Here is a 16657-nt window from a genome sequence, read left to right as displayed (position 1 = left end):
CAGCCTAGACTAATGTGTATATGAACATTTTTGTGATAGATGCCTAAACCAATATGTGGTCTTCTTACTAAGGAAACAGGGATCTTAATCCAGGAGGGCATTGAATGTCTCTACTGTAACCAAGAAGCTTGATCTTGACATCTAGGCACTGTGCCCTATACTAATGTGTATAGGAAGATTTTTGTTTTAGATGCCTAAACCAATTTGCGGCCCCACTTTATTTGGATAGTCCAGCTGTAGATGCTCTACAGATGGTCAAACTATCTGTTGATAAGCAACTGCTTACTAAGCTTAGGGTAAGGGTTAATAGTTAGAGTTGGGTTTAGGGTAAGAGTTAAGTTTAGGGTTAGGTTAAGGTTGGCGTTTAGTACATAGTTTGTTGAAATGTGATAGTCTGTAGAGCATCTACAGATGGACTGTCCAAATAAAGTGTTACTCTGCATGATATGCAGTGTTGATTTGACATAATTGATAAGCAGTTTGACGTTGAAGTGTTTGTGTTGAATAGTTATTGCTAGAGATAGCTAGACATTATTCCTTGACTGACTGTTTTATTGATAATAAATCAGTTTTGAATGTTCTTCTGACTCAAAACACCATTATAATACTGTATCTTCTCCAAATGAAAGATTTTGTATACTACAAATGTATGTAAACATAATTTAAAAAATATTATTTAAGAATTATCTGATTATATGCAATTGTATTGCAAGAAGATACAGTAACTTCCGTTTGATAGTGGTAAAGCACTTGGTACCAATGATATTGCTGATGTCATGTTAATTTGAATATAATACTTTGATCTCTTTTATCTGAAACTAGGACTCCCCAGAACCACTCAAGGTACTGCCAGGCCTGATGTAGTCTAATTAAATGACTGTTTATTTCATAAAATGCTCCAAACTGATGAGAACAGTGTTCTTTGAGATCTAGCTATAATCTGCACCAAAAGGTAGAGTAGATTTCAGTCAAGGTTAGACCATTGGCAGATGTTATGAAGGACAATCAAGTGAAAAATGTCAGTTTGACCTTTTTAATCATTTGGAAACCAAATGACTAAAGTTTTACAGTTAGAAATGTAATGGTTTCACCTGAAATGTTGAAAAGGGTTAAATAGTATTAAAGTTTCTTATCCTGTTTTGTCGTTATTTCAACTCAGTATTTGTGATGGGGAGGATGTTGGGACCATGGAGGCTCCTCCCAGTGTGGTACTGTCTACTGTCTTCCTTCCTCTAGAGTTAGGCCGTTTCCAAATGTTCATACCGTTTCTGTACCATACCGGGGTATACGTATTACCAGAAGTGCACACCTTTTTTAGGCACAAAACAAATGAGGCAACAGGGATCTTGATCCAGGAGGGCATTGAATGTTTCTACTGTAACCAAGAAGCTTGACCTTGACATTTAGCAAACCAAATGCATAGCTGGAGCCCTCATTTATTTCTTATAGTTATACTTAAGTTGCAACTCGGCAGGCCCTGCGAGGCGGGGGTGCCCCCAACCCAAAGAATGGTATTGAAAATCATACCGTTGGTATTTTTCTAAATACCCTGGTATAAACGGTATATCGCCCAAGCCTGCCTACCTCCCTCCTATCCTTAACTCCTCCCTGACTGTGGGAGAACTGAGGCACATTCAATGGGATGCAATGTTTAGAACACTGCAGATAGAAATGTAATGTATAGAATGGACAAGCCTTCATTATGCAGAGTACAAATGGTTATGTTTATTCTATGCAGTGCATTTCTATCTGCGAGGCTCTAGCTAAACATGTTTCAATCTGCCGACTAAGCACCATAGCTGCCCAGGTGAGTTTAGCCTTAGGCAATAGGGAAACAACCACAACAGGTCCTGCTGAAATGCAGAAAAACCTGTAGGGACAGGAAGAGGGTGAATTCACTGACATAGACACATCCACACAAACACACCCACCCACATCAACAGACTTCCTCATGAGAAAGGCAGATGAGCCAGCAGGCTGTCTTGTTTTGCAAGAAACTCTAGTTCCTGGAGGTACCCATTCAGTGCTGTAATAATCATCTGATCTCACTCACAGGGTGGACGATATGGGGACCTATACAGACCAGGGGGACCAGTATATGCTAAATGGGTAAGTGATTAAACTGAATGTATCTACCACTTTGCTAGTTTATTCTGTGGAAACCCATAGTTTCACAACCAGTGTGTGTAACAAATGTGAAGTGACGCTCATAGCGGTGTGGGTTTTCTGAAACTAAAACAGTGGTATCAGTGTTTCAGCTCATTTCAATTGCAAGAGGAAAATATGGAGTAGTGAATTTCAATTGTTAGAGGGAAAGATGGAGTATTGAAGTGTGAGTGTTGTATCTATCTCCTTTACACCCCTCTAGACTCCATGTCATATGACCTGCTCTCTGGACAATGGACAGGGGTTAACAAAAGGAGAAATGGGAAGTCACAAGCCACTCTGACACTAACCAGGCCAGTAGTGACGATAAAGATGCCATCCGTCCTGGGAGTCTGCTCTAATGACTTCCTCAGTGCTGAATCGCTGGCTTTGCAAAGCTGACAAAGCTTTGATTCATGCACGGGCTTAGTAATTGCCCATGTTTGTTTTATAACTAAGATTTCCATGGACTAAAGGGAAACTTCCACCACTGGATTTGGTGAGCTGTTGACAGGATTCACGAACAGTGTCTGGGGTGATGTAATAATGCCAGTAGATAGAAATTTGGTTTAGGCCTATAATTAATATACCGGTAATTGGAATGAAACATGCCGATCTTAGTCTCTGTCTGATACTTGTACTGCGAAAGACAGCCACTGTATCTCTGATGTCATCATTAGTTGCCTCCGAATTCCTTCCATATCCCTTCTTCTGTATATTGTCATCGATCTATCTGCGGGGGGATAGATTGGAGTTGGAGGTATAGATAGATTAGAGGTATTGGAGTTGAAGAGGCATTTTTTCCGTTGCTTTTTGGAAGTAGGCTACATACCGGCTGTAACGGGAGTAAATGAGATAGTTGCTCAGCGAAACTCCATATTTGGTGATCAAGGAACATATTTTGACATTACAATGCTGGCGGAAAGGGAGTTTGAATCGGAGTTTTCTTGGCGTTAGGTTAATCCCTGCTATCTACTCCTGTCCTCTTATAGGCAGAGGCTTCAATAACTGCCTCGACAGGCCGTGGCCATTACAAGATCAGGTTTCCTTAACATAGAGTATACACCCTAGGCATGCTTCCTCGGGAACAATGCAAGAACAGAGGTTGTCTTCCCTTCCCACCACGAGCAGCTATTAACACCTTTTTTTTTACACGCGTCTACAGGTAACTGCCAAAATACACCAAACGTGTCTTAATATTGCGTTGGGCCACCAAGAGCCAGAACAGCTTCAATGCGCCTTGGCATAGATTCTACAAGTGTCTGGAAAGCTATTGGAGGGATGCGACACCATTATTCAACGAGACAATGCATCATTTTGTGTTTTGTAGATGGTGGTGGGAAACGCTGTCTCATGAGCCGCTCAGAATCTCCCTTAAGTGTTCAATTGAGTTGAGATCTGTTCACTGGTTGGTTGCAACACAGAGACCTTTTAAACCCCCTATGCACCAATCTCACAAGATGTTCAGGTATTCAGTGCCACAACGATCACGTCATAACGGGACGCCCACATTTTAAATAATTAAATAGATAATGAGTTTATACTCAGACCACATCTCACAAACCAACGCAGCTAAACCTTACTGTCACGAGTTCAGCTGGGTTGACTCATCAAACCATAGACATGGAGAGGGATCTATTGATGTGTCATTCTCGTAAAAAAACAAATCAGGAGAAGGCAATACCCTTTTTTTATGATAGTTGAGTAAACAGGAACTGTTATTGTTGCCGAAATGTGTTTCCTTTCAGTGTGGTAAGAGTTTGAGACTCTGCTGCATTGAGATACTCAACTATTTCTCTACGGATCTGCTCATTTTGATGTGTTTACAAGTTGCGATGAGTGATAGATCAGAAAGTTCTCACTCACTCAGGTGTGGTGAACGTGTCACCAGCCGAGCACGTACAAAGCCCTCTGATTGGCTAAGCTAATGTATTGTTTGCTGTGTGGTTGGGTCGTCAGTCAGAACACTGCACTTGTGCGAACGTCGGAGTGTTTACAATTGACGACTTTGAAATGACTTATCTTCTTGATCAACATTTTTAACGTTTTTTTTACCTCATCTTTTAATCATGATGTCTGCATGAGTGCGCGTTTATACAGAGGAAAGGGTGAAAGGTAGGCTATGCTCAGTTGCTTTGTGTATCGGTGTGTCTATCTTTATTTACAAAGGCATTGTGTAACTCCAGTAGAACTAGGCTGTTGGAGACGGGGAAGCTGATGTGGAAGCAATGTATAATCCAGTTGACGGCTTGAACACAGTTGTGCAAAGTTAGTTTACTACATGTTAATACTGTGTAATGACACTAAAAGTGCTTAAACTATATGGATAAACTTACTGTAGTTTCACGATTCTTCATTTCTTTCTATATAGGGCCTACAGTTGGACATATTATAATTATTTTATCATTGCCAATTTATTGGTGCATCTAGCATTTGCTTATCACTCTGTTTGAATTTGTAAGTGACAGCTGGTGGTCTTCTAAACCAAGACAATCCCCCCTTATGACAGTTTACAAATGAGTCTATATTCTGTATCTGTATGTCCTTACAGTGTGATGCTATATTAACGTCATTACTTTAAAAGCCCAATTTCCTTTTTATGGTCCGTAAAGTCTAATTCATATGACAGGTGAGCACTAATGAAACGTAAATGCAATATAGGGAAGTGATCAGCAGACATACTGTACATATGTGCCAAGGGTGCATGCATTATGCATGCAGCTGGTGGGTCTAAGGGTGTGTTGGCCACTTTGTGAACCACTCTTCCATGGAGTACTGGAGGCACAGTCACAGAGGGTGCTGTTTGACTCTTGCAGTGGTCCTGAAACCTTGTCAAGTGTGTCCACTGGCAGAGGCAGTCTAGACCAATGACAGCCAGAGGACACACATGGAGTAAGACAAGTTGCAAGCTTCTACCTCACCTCACTGGAGTGAGGTGAGGGAGAACTTGAGGACTCAGTGTGTGCGTGTGTGTGTGTGTGTGTGTGTGTGTGGGGCGGGTGCTTGCTTGCAAGGTGTGTCTTGACTGTGATAAGGGCTCTGGAAGTAAGAGTGGCTTGTCTGTTAAATGAACAAAACAATGCTATGCCATTGCACAGCCATAGGCTTCTATGCAAGCGCCACTGCTGAGGTTACTGCCTTTTTGAAGATTGTGTTCCACCGTATAATATAACCAGTTGATTTTACAGTTTCAATAAATTCATCTTAAATAGTACTAATGGTTATGATAAATTAGGTATTGTTGCACACTGGTGGCATATAGATAAATGCACATTATGCGTGTACTAGAACAATCAAAAAATGTCAAATGCCCATCCCTATAATCCTGTTTTCTGCTAACAATGCCTGCAGTACCACAGTCGGCCTTGAACTTCCTTGGTTTCAATGAGAGGGGGCAGTCATTCTCCCCTGATGACCAATGAACATATTGCAATGATTCGTGCGTAATGTTTGACAGGCACTTTACAAATAAGACTTTATTAATTTGGCCCCATCACATTAAAAACATGGTACATGCGTTTGGGCAGTGGCCGTCATCAGAGTGTCTGTCACTTTGTCTTATTTGAGCTCTTAAGGACTATAGACTGTTGTTGAATCTTTTGATTATTACAGCATGTACAGCAAAGCATTTGAAGACTATTGAATGTACTGTGATATGCTGTCTGTTCTGTAGGAGTCCAGAGGGGGCGAAGGCTGCTTCCTACATCCAGGACATGGAGCTGAGGGAGGAATGGCAGGATGAGGAGTTCCCCAGGTCAGAGACAAACCTAACCCTGACCTTTAACCTTACCCCCTGACCACATGAACTGTAAACCCCAGCCTGTTCACCATGACAATCTTAAACGATATTTTAGGTCCCTGCAAAGAATGCTTTTTGGTTATGACCTGGTAAGAAAGCAGTACTAAGCTTTTTCAAGTATTTCGTATTCCCCCCTAGACCTCTTCCTGAAGATTCCCATAGTCCTGAGACCCAAGGAGAAAATGCAGAGAGACCAGGTATATCCCTAATACCCATATGTCTGCAAAGGCCTAATTCCAAAAGTACTGCACCATATCCCACAATACCTATGTGTGTGCTACTCCCCCAGCTCCACCCACCAGCCTGGCCCTGTCAGAAAACCCCATAAGGAAGAAGCGTCTGGTGGCGCCCACCCTCAGCCTGACCCTGTCCCGTACCGATTCAGCGGACCGCAGCGTGAGGTCGGGGGACACCGGGTACTCTGCCGCCGCCCTCTCACCCGACGAAGATGACACGGAGCTGGACATCAACCTGGAGGCCCTGGAGACACCCTCGGACAGCGAGTCCTGCAACTTCCCTGACAGCATGCACGAACTGGAGTGGGAGGGTGAGACAAGAAACAAGAACTGGAGTGGGAGGGTGAGAGGGGAGACAAGAACTGGAGTGGGTGAGAGAGGGGACAAGAACTGGAGTGGGAGGGTGAGAGAGGACACAAGAACTGGAGTGGGAGGGTGAGAGAGGAGACAAGAGGATGACAGAGAAAGACGGCTTGCACGAACTGGAGTGGGAAGGTGAAAGCGAGAGTGGGAGGTATGAGGGTGGGGAGAGAGACTGAGGGGGTGTGGGGTAGAATGAACTGTAGTGGGAGGTCAGAAAACAGAGAGAGTAGGAGAGAGATAAAGAGAAATTCCAATTTGGAACATAGTATTCTTCTATTCCATTCCATTTTACAATTCTGAATTCCATTCTGAAATGGAATGGTATGATGCTTGCACAATCTAATCCCACTATTCTTGACCTTCATCTGACCTCTGATGACCAGATGACCTGCCGCGGCTGGGCCGGGGGGAGGATGGTGTCTCAGGCACCACGGTGATGGAGCAGGCAGAGATGGGCTCCATGGAGCTAGACCAGGTGGACAACAGGGGGCGCCGCTGGAGAAGGTTCTGCGTCACAGGACAGGAGTACCACGTCAACATGAGTGTCCTGGAGCCATACCTCCAGGTGCTCTCCCACGGAGGTGAGACACAGCTGAAACTGACTGTCAAGTAACTACTTGAGCAGCCTGTAAAATCAAAGCTTCCATAACTGAGTCCAGCTGAGTGCATATGACACAGCATCTGTTGTGTAGCTCCCACTATATGCATTTGCTGAAAATGACAGGCATCAGGGAAAGGGAATGATTTTCAGTTGCACTATGTCATTCTATCTGATATACAAAACATTAAGAATGGCTCTTTCCATGACATAGACTGACCAGGTGAATACAGGTGAAAGCTATGATCCCTTATTGATGTACCTTGTTAAATCCACTTCAATCAGTGTAGATGAAGGGGAGGAGACAGGTTAAAGAAGGATTTTTAAGCCTTGAGACAATTGAGACATGGATTGTGTATGTGTGCCATTCAGAAGGTGAATGGGAAAGACAAAAGATTTAAGTGCCTTTGAACGGGGTATGGTTGCTCCCAAGTGGCCCAGCGATCTAAGGCACTGCATCTCAGTGCAAGAGGTGTCACTGCAGTCCCTGGTTCGAATCCAGGCTGCATCACATCTGGCCGTGATTGGGATTCCCATAGGGCGGGGCACAATTGTCCCAGCGTCGTCTGGGTTTGGCCGGGGTAGGCTGTCATTGTAAATAAGAATTTGTTCTTAACTGACTTGCCTAGTTAAATAAAGGTTATATTTAAAAAATATATATATATCTTTAAATAGTAGGTGCCAGGCGCACCGGTTTGTGTCAAGAACTACAATGCTGCTGGGTTTTTCACACTCAACAGTTTCCCATGTGTATCCCATGTCCACCACCCAAAGGACATCCAACCAACTTGATACAACTGTGGGAAGCATTGGAGTTAACATGGGCCAGTGTCCCTCTGGAATATGTTAGACACCTTGTAGAGTCTATCCCTGACAAATTGAGGATGTTCTGAGGGCAGGGGGGGGGGGGGGGGGGTTGCAACTCAATATTAGGAAGGTGTTCCTAATGTTTGGTATACTCAGTGTGAATCCAGGTGAATCCATCTATATATTACTGTATATACCCCTAAAATAATAGTATGTTAGGTTGAGGAGGATGGCTTCCTTTGACTATACGATATTTTATGAATAGCCTTACTGGGCCCAATCAAGTTACCTCATGATGTCAAACAACAACAGAGTTCAAACAGAAATACATTTGTCTTAAGTATTTCAGTATTTTATTAGGACCCCCATTAGCAGTACTTAACACTATAGCAGTTCAACATGTACTCCGTCTATACTCCCACAGTTGGAACTTGTCATTCTTCACTATGTAATTCTATGTGATATACATGTGCTGTATCTCATGAGGTATGCCTCTGTGTTTCCTAGGTTATTACGGGGAGGCTATGAACGCCATCATCACGTTCTCCTCCTGTTACCTACCAGAGAACACGGTGGAGAACTATGAGTACGTCATGGACAATCTCTTCAGGTCAGTGTAGACGGACAAACACCCTCTGGTGTTGAGATCTCAATGAAAGTTTTGTTTCTTATTTGGGTGTGTGTGTACGGTGCAGGTACATAGTGGGGACGCTGGACCTGATGGTGTCAGAAGGCTATGTCATGGTGTACCTGTGCAGCATGGCTCCCAGGAATAAGATGCCCGCCATCAAATGGCTGCGACAGTGTTACACCTCCATTGACAGAAGGTACAGTACGTTCCTCTTGCTCTTTCTCTCACAAGGTTCCCTCTGCTGTTGTACTGAAAGAGTCCAGAGGAGGGGGCAAGTGGCCCTATGGTTCTCTGTATAGCACTGCTGTGGTCCAGGAATTGGACAGAATGGGAGGACGTAATGGGAGGGCTCTTATTCCTGTCCTATCTCTGCTTCTCCTCCCCTAGTGTGGAATATCACAGGAATGCTATAATGATTCAGGGCTGTGAGGATCTCTACCACAGGGTAGTATAATGATTCAGGGCTGTGAGGATCTCTACCACAGGGTAGTATAATGATTCAGGGCTGTGAGGATCTCTACCACAGGGTAGTATAATGATTCAGGGCTGTGAGGATCTCTACCACAGGGTAGTATAATGATTCAGGGCTGTGAGGATCTCTACCACAGGGTAGTATAATGATTCAGGGCTGTGAGGATCTCTACCACAGGGTAGTATAATGATTCAGGGCTGTGAGGATCTCTACCACAGGGTAGTATAATGATTCAGGGCTGTGAGGATCTCTACCACAGGGTAGTATAATGATTCAGGGCTGTGAGGATCTCTACCACAGGGTAGTATAATGATTCAGGGCTGTGAGGATCTCTACCACAGGGTAGTATAATGATTCAGGGCTGTGAGGATCTCTACCACAGGGTAGTATAGTGATTCAGGGCTGTGAGGATCTCTACCACAGGGTAGTATAATGATTCAGGGCTGTGAGGATCTCTACCACAGGGTAGTATAATGATTCAGGGCTGTGAGGATCTCTACCACAGGGTAGTATAATGATTCAGGGCTGTGAGGATCTCTACCACAGGGTAGTATAATAATTCAGGGCTATGAGGATCTCTACCACAGGGTAGTATATTAATTCAGGGCTATGAGGATCTCTACCACAGGGTAGTGTAATAATTCAGGGCTATGAGGATCTCTACCACAGGGAAGTGCCCCCTCCGGACATTCCTCAGATAACCCTCTGATCCCTGACTGTGTGTCTGTGCCAAATCAAAATCATATTGTATTTGTCACGTACAGTTTCCAGCAGGTATAAAAGGTGCAGTGAAATGCTTGTGTGCTGGCTCTCGCAACATCACAGTACAATAATCAATATCAATAATACAAAGTCCAATCAAAAATAAGTGTACTAAAGTATATCCACGTGTCGGTATATTTGCCATTTGTCTCATACTGTATCTGTGCTGTTGGTTCTACTGTAATGTAGTCCTCCTTATCACTGAGATGTTTCCATAGCCCATATAAAGGCAGCTCAGTGCTCAGTCTCTGCATGCCTGGCCACTGGCCACACTCCACAGCATAACGTTCCCATACATAAACCACCACATTCACTGTGCATACCACAGTGGCCTCCCAATTGAAGACAATATTCATGAAAAACGTCAGGTTGACCATCATCTTGCTCCTAATATACCTTAGGGCGGGGTTTCCCAAACTCGGGTGCACCTTTTGGTTTTTGCCCAGGCACTACACAGCTGATTCAAATAACCAACTCATCATCAAGCTTGGATTATTTGAATCAGCTGTGTAGTGTTAGGGCAAAAACCAAAACGTGCTCCCAGGGGGCCCCCAGGATCAAGTTTGGGAAACCCTGCCTTTGGGAATTATAGTGCCAAAGGTACAGATGTAGGATCTTCATTTGAGCCAGTTTGCTACAACCGGAAAACAATCTTGAAGCAACCAGAAATGTGAATTATTATGTGGATTATAATTGATGGACATTTGTGTAAGGGTTGATATATTTTTCGTAAGGGAAAATCAAGTCAAAATGTCAAAGCCTTTTTAAACCTCAAATGCACTACGTAAAAAATATCCTGCATTGCAGGAACGTTATCCTGCAAAAGGGTGATCCAATTTAGATCCTACATCTGTAGCATGTCTTCTGGTGAACTTGGACGAGACCAGACCTATTTCCAGACACTGGGGTCTTTGAGAAAACCAGCCCTCAGACGTTACATCACGCGCTCAATTTGGAGGGAGGCAAATGCGGTTGCTATGCGACCGTGAGCTTTTGAGTCATATCATCAGAGTCAGGTCTCATAGCCGTATATCACGGCACTCTTCCCAGGGCGTTAAGAGGAGAACTACACATAGGATGAACATTCTGATTGTATTCAAATAAGGTTGGTGTTTACTGAGGCGTCTAAGTGAATGATTTTCTTCATGTGACTCAGAGAAACAGACATTGACGTCAGGTTTCTGCCCATGCCTAGGGGATTGTTTACGAAATCAGACATTCGCCGTGTTCCATCCAGAGAATCTGCCTCAGCCACTATGTTACTCATATCATGTGGTTGTTTCCGCCTACGTATTTGACACGTATTGTAACTCGCCCTGAATAATGTGGATTCAATGAGTCATGGTGATGGTTCTCCTGGCAGGTTGAGGAAGGATCTGAAGGGGCTCTTTGTGGTCCACCCTGCCTGGTACATCAAAGCACTCATCACTGTCGTCAAGCCTTTCATCAGGTGAGCAGAACCATTAAAGTCATATTTCATTTGAACCACATCAGTCCTCAGAAGATGATTCAACGAGTCCCACTCCATCTGTTGTGAAGATCCAGCTGCAGCATATGCCTTGACCATGCTGATGTTCACTCAAACCTCTGACCTCTCTGTGACCTCCACAGTGACAAGTTCAGCCGGAAGATCCGCTTCATTCACAGCCTGCAGGAGCTGTCCGAGTACATCCCCATGGAACGCCTGCAGATTCCCGACAGCATCCGAGAGTGAGTGATTGGGTTCTCTTGAGAGCTACAGTGGGGCAAAAAAGTATTTAGTCAGCCACCAATTGTGCAAGCTCTCCGACTTAAAAAGATGAGAGAGGCCTGTAATTTTCATCATAGGTACACTTCAACTATGACAGACAAAATGAAAAAAAATAATCCAGAAAATCACATTGTAGGATTTTTAATGAATTTATTTGCAAATTATGGTGGAAAATAAGTATTTGGTCACCTACAAACAAGCAAGATTTCTGGCTCTCACAGACCTGTACTTTCGTCTTTAAGAGGCTCCTCTGTCCTCCACTCGTTACCTGTATTAATGGCACCTGTTTGAACTTGTTATCAGTATAAAAGACACCTGTCCACAACCTCAAACAGTCACACTCCAAACTCCACTATGGCCAAGACCAAAGAGCTGTCAAAGGACACCAGAAACAAAATTGTAGACCTGCACCAGGCTGGGAAGACTGAATCTGCAATAGGTAAGCAGCTTGGTTTGAAGAAATCAACTGTGGGAGCAATTATTAGGAAATGGAAGACATACAAGACCACTGATAATCTCCCTCGATCTGGGGCTCCACGCAAGATCTCATCCCGTGGGGTCAAAATGATCACAAGAACGGTGAGCAAAAATCCCAGAACCACACGGGGGGACCTAGTGAATGACCTGCAGGAGAGCTGGGACCAAAGTAACAAAGCCTACCATCAGTAACACACTACGCCGCCAGGGACTCAAATCCTGCAGTGCCAGACGTGTCCCCCTGCTTAAGCCAGTACATGTCCAGGCCCGTCTGAAGTTTGCTAGAGAGCATTTGGATGATCCAGAAGAAGATTGGGAGAATGTCATATGGTCAGATGAAACCAAAATATAACTTTTTGGTAAAAACTCAACTCGTCGTGTTTGGAGGACAAAGAATGCTGAGTTGCATCCAAAGAACACCATACCTACTGTGAAGCATGGGGGTGGAAACATCATGCTTTGGGGCTGTTTTTCTGCAAAGGGACCAGGACGACTGATCCGTGTAAAGGACAGAATGAATGGGGCCATGTATCGTGAGATTTTGAGTGAAAGCCTCCTTCCATCAGCAAGGGCATTGAAGATGAAACGTGGCTGGGTCTTTCAGCATGACAATGATCCCTAACACACCGCCCGGGCAACGAAGGAGTGGCTTCGTAAGAAGCATTTCAAGGTCCTGGAGTGGCCTAGCCAGTCTCCAGATCTCAACCCCATAGAAAATCTTTGGAGGGAGTTGAAAGTCCGTGTTGCCCAGCAACAGCCCCAAAACATCACTGCTCTAGAGATCTGCATGGAGGAATGGGCCAAAATACCAGCAACAGTGTGTGAAAACTTACAGAAAACATTTGACCTCTGTCATTGCCAACAAAGGGTATATAACAAAGTATTGAGATAAACTTTTGTTATTGACCAAATACTTATTTTCCACCATAATTTGCAAATAAATTCATTAAAAATCCTACAATGTGATTTTCTGGATTCTTTTTTCTCATTTTGTCTGTCATAGTTGAAGTGTACCTATGATGACAATTACAGGCCTCTCTCCTCTTTTTAAGTGGGAGAACTTGCACAATTGGTGGCTGACTAAATACTTTTTTGCCCCACTGTATATTAGCCTAGAAGTTATTACAATTTTACTTTTACTTTGTAGGATTATTATTCCTGTATTAAAAGTGCTTTGTTTTCTCTAGGTATGATGCGAGGATGAACGGGTGAGGGACATATCGTGGGAAGCCAAAGAGCGGACATTTTGAGTGGATAGGCGAAGGAGGGGAAGACAGCAGACAACCAGGAACTATGGGCTGAATTACCATGGAAGTCAACTAGTCCAAATGTCACCCTGCAGGTTTACTTGGACGTGCAGCACTTTGTTGTACAGAAAATGAAAGACTTTGTGTGTACAGACACACCTTTTATTTATTCATCGTTGAATGTAATGTCACTAAAGAAGTTCACTTCCCCAAGCCACTGGCTTTGCAACAGTTTCATAACTGCCCCTATTTTGTGGTACTTGAATGCAACCCTATCATATGTATTGATGCCAGAGTGATTTGTGAGACCTGTCGTCAAGGAGCAACCTACAGTCAGTTTGAACACAACATTTAACACTAGAGTTAAATGAAAGGTCCAGATGGTTTTCTGTTACAGTTACCTTCACTGGAACTCACATTGACATTTACTGCTGCTTCATCTGTAGGGGCTTACTGCACTCTAGTGCCAAGTACAACACTTTTGACTGTCAGGTTGTCAGGGAGATGGGATGTCACCTTTTAATGTTTACTAAAATGTGATTGATGCGCAACAAATACTTTAGGTTAAGATGGAGACACAAAGTGTATTTAATAAAATAAATCAGAATTTACATCATGACATAAATTCTGACGTATTTTACTGACCTTGTAAAACCTAAGCCTTTTTATAGCCTACCCTCAGAGCAAATATTTATGTAAGAACTCTTGAACAACCTGTACTTTAAAATGTAATTTTCTAACCATACTTTCTATAGCTGAATGATCTTCTCACTTTTTAAGATATTTGTTTTAGAGCACTGCTTACCACGTGTGTAAGGGCTTTTACACTATTTAAGGAAGGGGTGTCACCATGGAAATGCTGCAGGCATTCAGGAAATGGGCTTTGACAGCCACAGGAAGTGAGGTAGCTATGGAAGAAGAATACTGCTGCCTGCATTTACTGTAACTCAGGAACAGTGACTTGTCCATTAATTAGGAATGATGATGAATATTAATCTGAAAATGAAAAACATTTTTCTGAAAAAGGGAGCTATTGAATGTATTGTTTTATGTTAGTCCTTTATGCTGATTAAAAAACATGATCTGGCGCACACACAGAAAAAAGTGTTTGTGTGGAGGTGCTGACTAACAACAAATAACTTAAGCTATCAAAATAAAGTCGCACACTCCATATATAAACTCCCAGTAATTTATTGGGAATTTACTAACGTTTCGGCATCACTGCCTTCTTCAGGGTAATGTCATGAGTACTTGAAACAGGTTATGTAGAGAAACAGTGCAATTAGTGCAACCAATGACAATGCTACCACTGGAAATGGTGTTTTTTTCAATGTTACTGCTACTGAATTATAACACCACATTGGGGATGTTTTTAAATCTACAGAAGTCCTCAAAAGACTTCTTTAAAAGACTGGTGGTAGGTAACATTTATGTACACAACAGATCTTAAATACATGAGACGATGATGCATTCAGTATTAAATTAGTATTCAGTAAGATTATATGGTGGTTGGTATGTCAGCGGGGTGTTCTGAAATACTCTGAATTGTGTTGCATTGTGGAGGAGGAAACGGAATGGCCTCAGATAGATATGGTGTCCTTCGTTAACACGACTGGAGTTGTCCTTCGTTAACACGACTGGAGTTGTCCTTCGTTAACACGACTGGAGTTGTCCTTCGTTAACACGACTGGAGTTGTCCTTCGTTAACACGACTGGAGTTGTCCTTCGTTAACACGACTGGAGTTGTCCTTCGTTAACACGACTGGAGTTTGGCTGCTTGTTTCTCAGGGATTATTTTGTACCCCTCTGCATTCACATCTTTGTCCCGGTGGTCTGTCTGCTCGTCAGTTGTTCATGTAAATAAAGTTGTTATCACGGGACTCGTTTTTGGGCTTTTTTTGTTGTTGAAGAGGCTAACGTAAATAAGTGAAGATGGAATAATAATAAACTTCAGGTGTCAAATAAAGACTGCTGGTTATTCTGAGCAGAGCTAGGACTGGAGTTAAAGGTGGTAATACAAAGTACATTCAGTGAATATTACTGTTCAAAAACACTAGACACCCTGTAGCCGTAGCCTTCGCACGTCCTCTACTCGACACCCCCCGTAGCCTTCGCACGTCCTCTACTCGACACCCCCCGTAGCCTTCGCACGTCCTCTACTCGACACCCCCCGTAGCCTTCGCACGTCCTCTACTCGACACCCCCCGTAGCCTTCGCACGTCCTCTACTAGACACCCCCCGTAGCCTTCGCACGTCCTCTACTCGACACCCCCCGTAGCCTTCGCACGTCCTCTACTCGACACCCCCCGTAGCCTTCGCACGTCCTCTACTCGACACCCCCCGTAGCCTTCGCACGTCCTCTACTCGACACCCCCCGTAGCCTTCGCACGTCCTCTACTCGACACCCCCCGTAGCCTTCGCACGTCCTCTACTAGACACCCCCCGTAGCCTTCGCACGTCCTCTACTAGACACCCCCCGTAGCCTTCGCACGTCCTCTACTAGACACCCCCCGTAGCCTTCGCACGTCCTCTACTAGACACCCCCCGTAGCCTTCGCACGTCCTCTACTAGACACCCCCCGTAGCCTTCGCACGTCCTCTACTAGACACCCCCCGTAGCCTTCGCACGTCCTCTACTAGACACCCCCCGTAGCCTTCGCACGTCCTCTACTAGACACCCCCCGTAGCCTTCGCACGTCCTCTACTAGACACCCCCCGTAGCCTTCGCACGTCCTCTACTAGACACCCCCCGTAGCCTTCGCACGTCCTCTACTAGACACCCCCCGTAGCCTTCGCACGTCCTCTACTAGACACCCCCCGTAGCCTTCGCACGTCCTCTACTAGACACCCCCCGTAGCCTTCGCACGTCCTCTACTAGACACCCCCCGTAGCCTTCGCACGTCCTCTACTAGACACCCCCCGTAGCCTTCGCACGTCCTCTACTAGACACCCCCCGTAGCCTTCGCACGTCCTCTACTAGACACCCCCCGTAGCCTTCGCACGTCCTCTACTAGACACCCCCCGTAGCCTTCGCACGTCCTCTACTAGACACCCCCCGTAGCCTTCGCACGTCCTCTACTAGACACCCCCCGTAGCCTTCGCACGTCCTCTACTAGACACCCCCCGTAGCCTTCGCACGTCCTCTACTAGACACCCCCCGTAGCCTTCGCACGTCCTCTACTAGACACCCCCCCGTAGCCTTCGCACGTCCTCTACTAGACACCCCCCCGTAGCCTTCGCACGTCCTCTACTAGACACCCCCCGTAGCCTTCGCACGTCCTCTACTAGACACCCCCCCGTAGCCTTCGCACGTCCTCTACTAGACACCCCCCGTAGCCTTCGCACGTCCTCTACTAGACACCCCCCGTAGC

General features: G+C 44.6%; 1 protein-coding gene across 1 annotated transcript; it reads left to right on the top strand.

Moving 5' to 3' along the window:
* The first annotated feature begins 4097 nt into the window (after positions 1 to 4097).
* Positions 4098 to 15167, top strand: bnipl (BCL2 interacting protein like). Its single transcript, XM_038977138.1, has 10 exons — positions 4098 to 4260; positions 5819 to 5899; positions 6083 to 6141; positions 6234 to 6491; positions 6927 to 7124; positions 8456 to 8558; positions 8644 to 8775; positions 11177 to 11263; positions 11425 to 11523; positions 13228 to 15167. The coding sequence occupies exons 1-10, from the start codon at positions 4226 to 4228 to the stop codon at positions 13250 to 13252; spliced, it is 1077 nt and encodes a 358-aa protein (XP_038833066.1). The 5' UTR covers positions 4098 to 4225; the 3' UTR covers positions 13253 to 15167.
* Positions 15168 to 16657: the final 1490 nt, after the last annotated feature.

The sequence above is a fragment of the Salvelinus namaycush genome, chromosome 37 (genome assembly GCF_016432855.1).
Source record: "Salvelinus namaycush isolate Seneca chromosome 37, SaNama_1.0, whole genome shotgun sequence".
Taxonomy (NCBI): Eukaryota; Metazoa; Chordata; class Actinopteri; order Salmoniformes; family Salmonidae; genus Salvelinus; species Salvelinus namaycush.
This window is presented reverse-complemented; position numbering and strand designations above follow the sequence as displayed.

Excerpts from the sequence above, each read along its gene's own strand:
- bnipl (XM_038977138.1), top strand. The coding sequence starts at position 4,226 with ATGAGTGCGCGTTTATACAGAGGAAAGGGTGAAAG. Across the intron at positions 5,900-6,082 it reads CAGGATGAGGAGTTCCCCAG|ACCTCTTCCTGAAGATTCCC; the intron begins GTCAGAGACAAA and ends ATTCCCCCCTAG. Across the intron at positions 8,559-8,643 it reads GTCATGGACAATCTCTTCAG|GTACATAGTGGGGACGCTGG; the intron begins GTCAGTGTAGAC and ends TGTACGGTGCAG.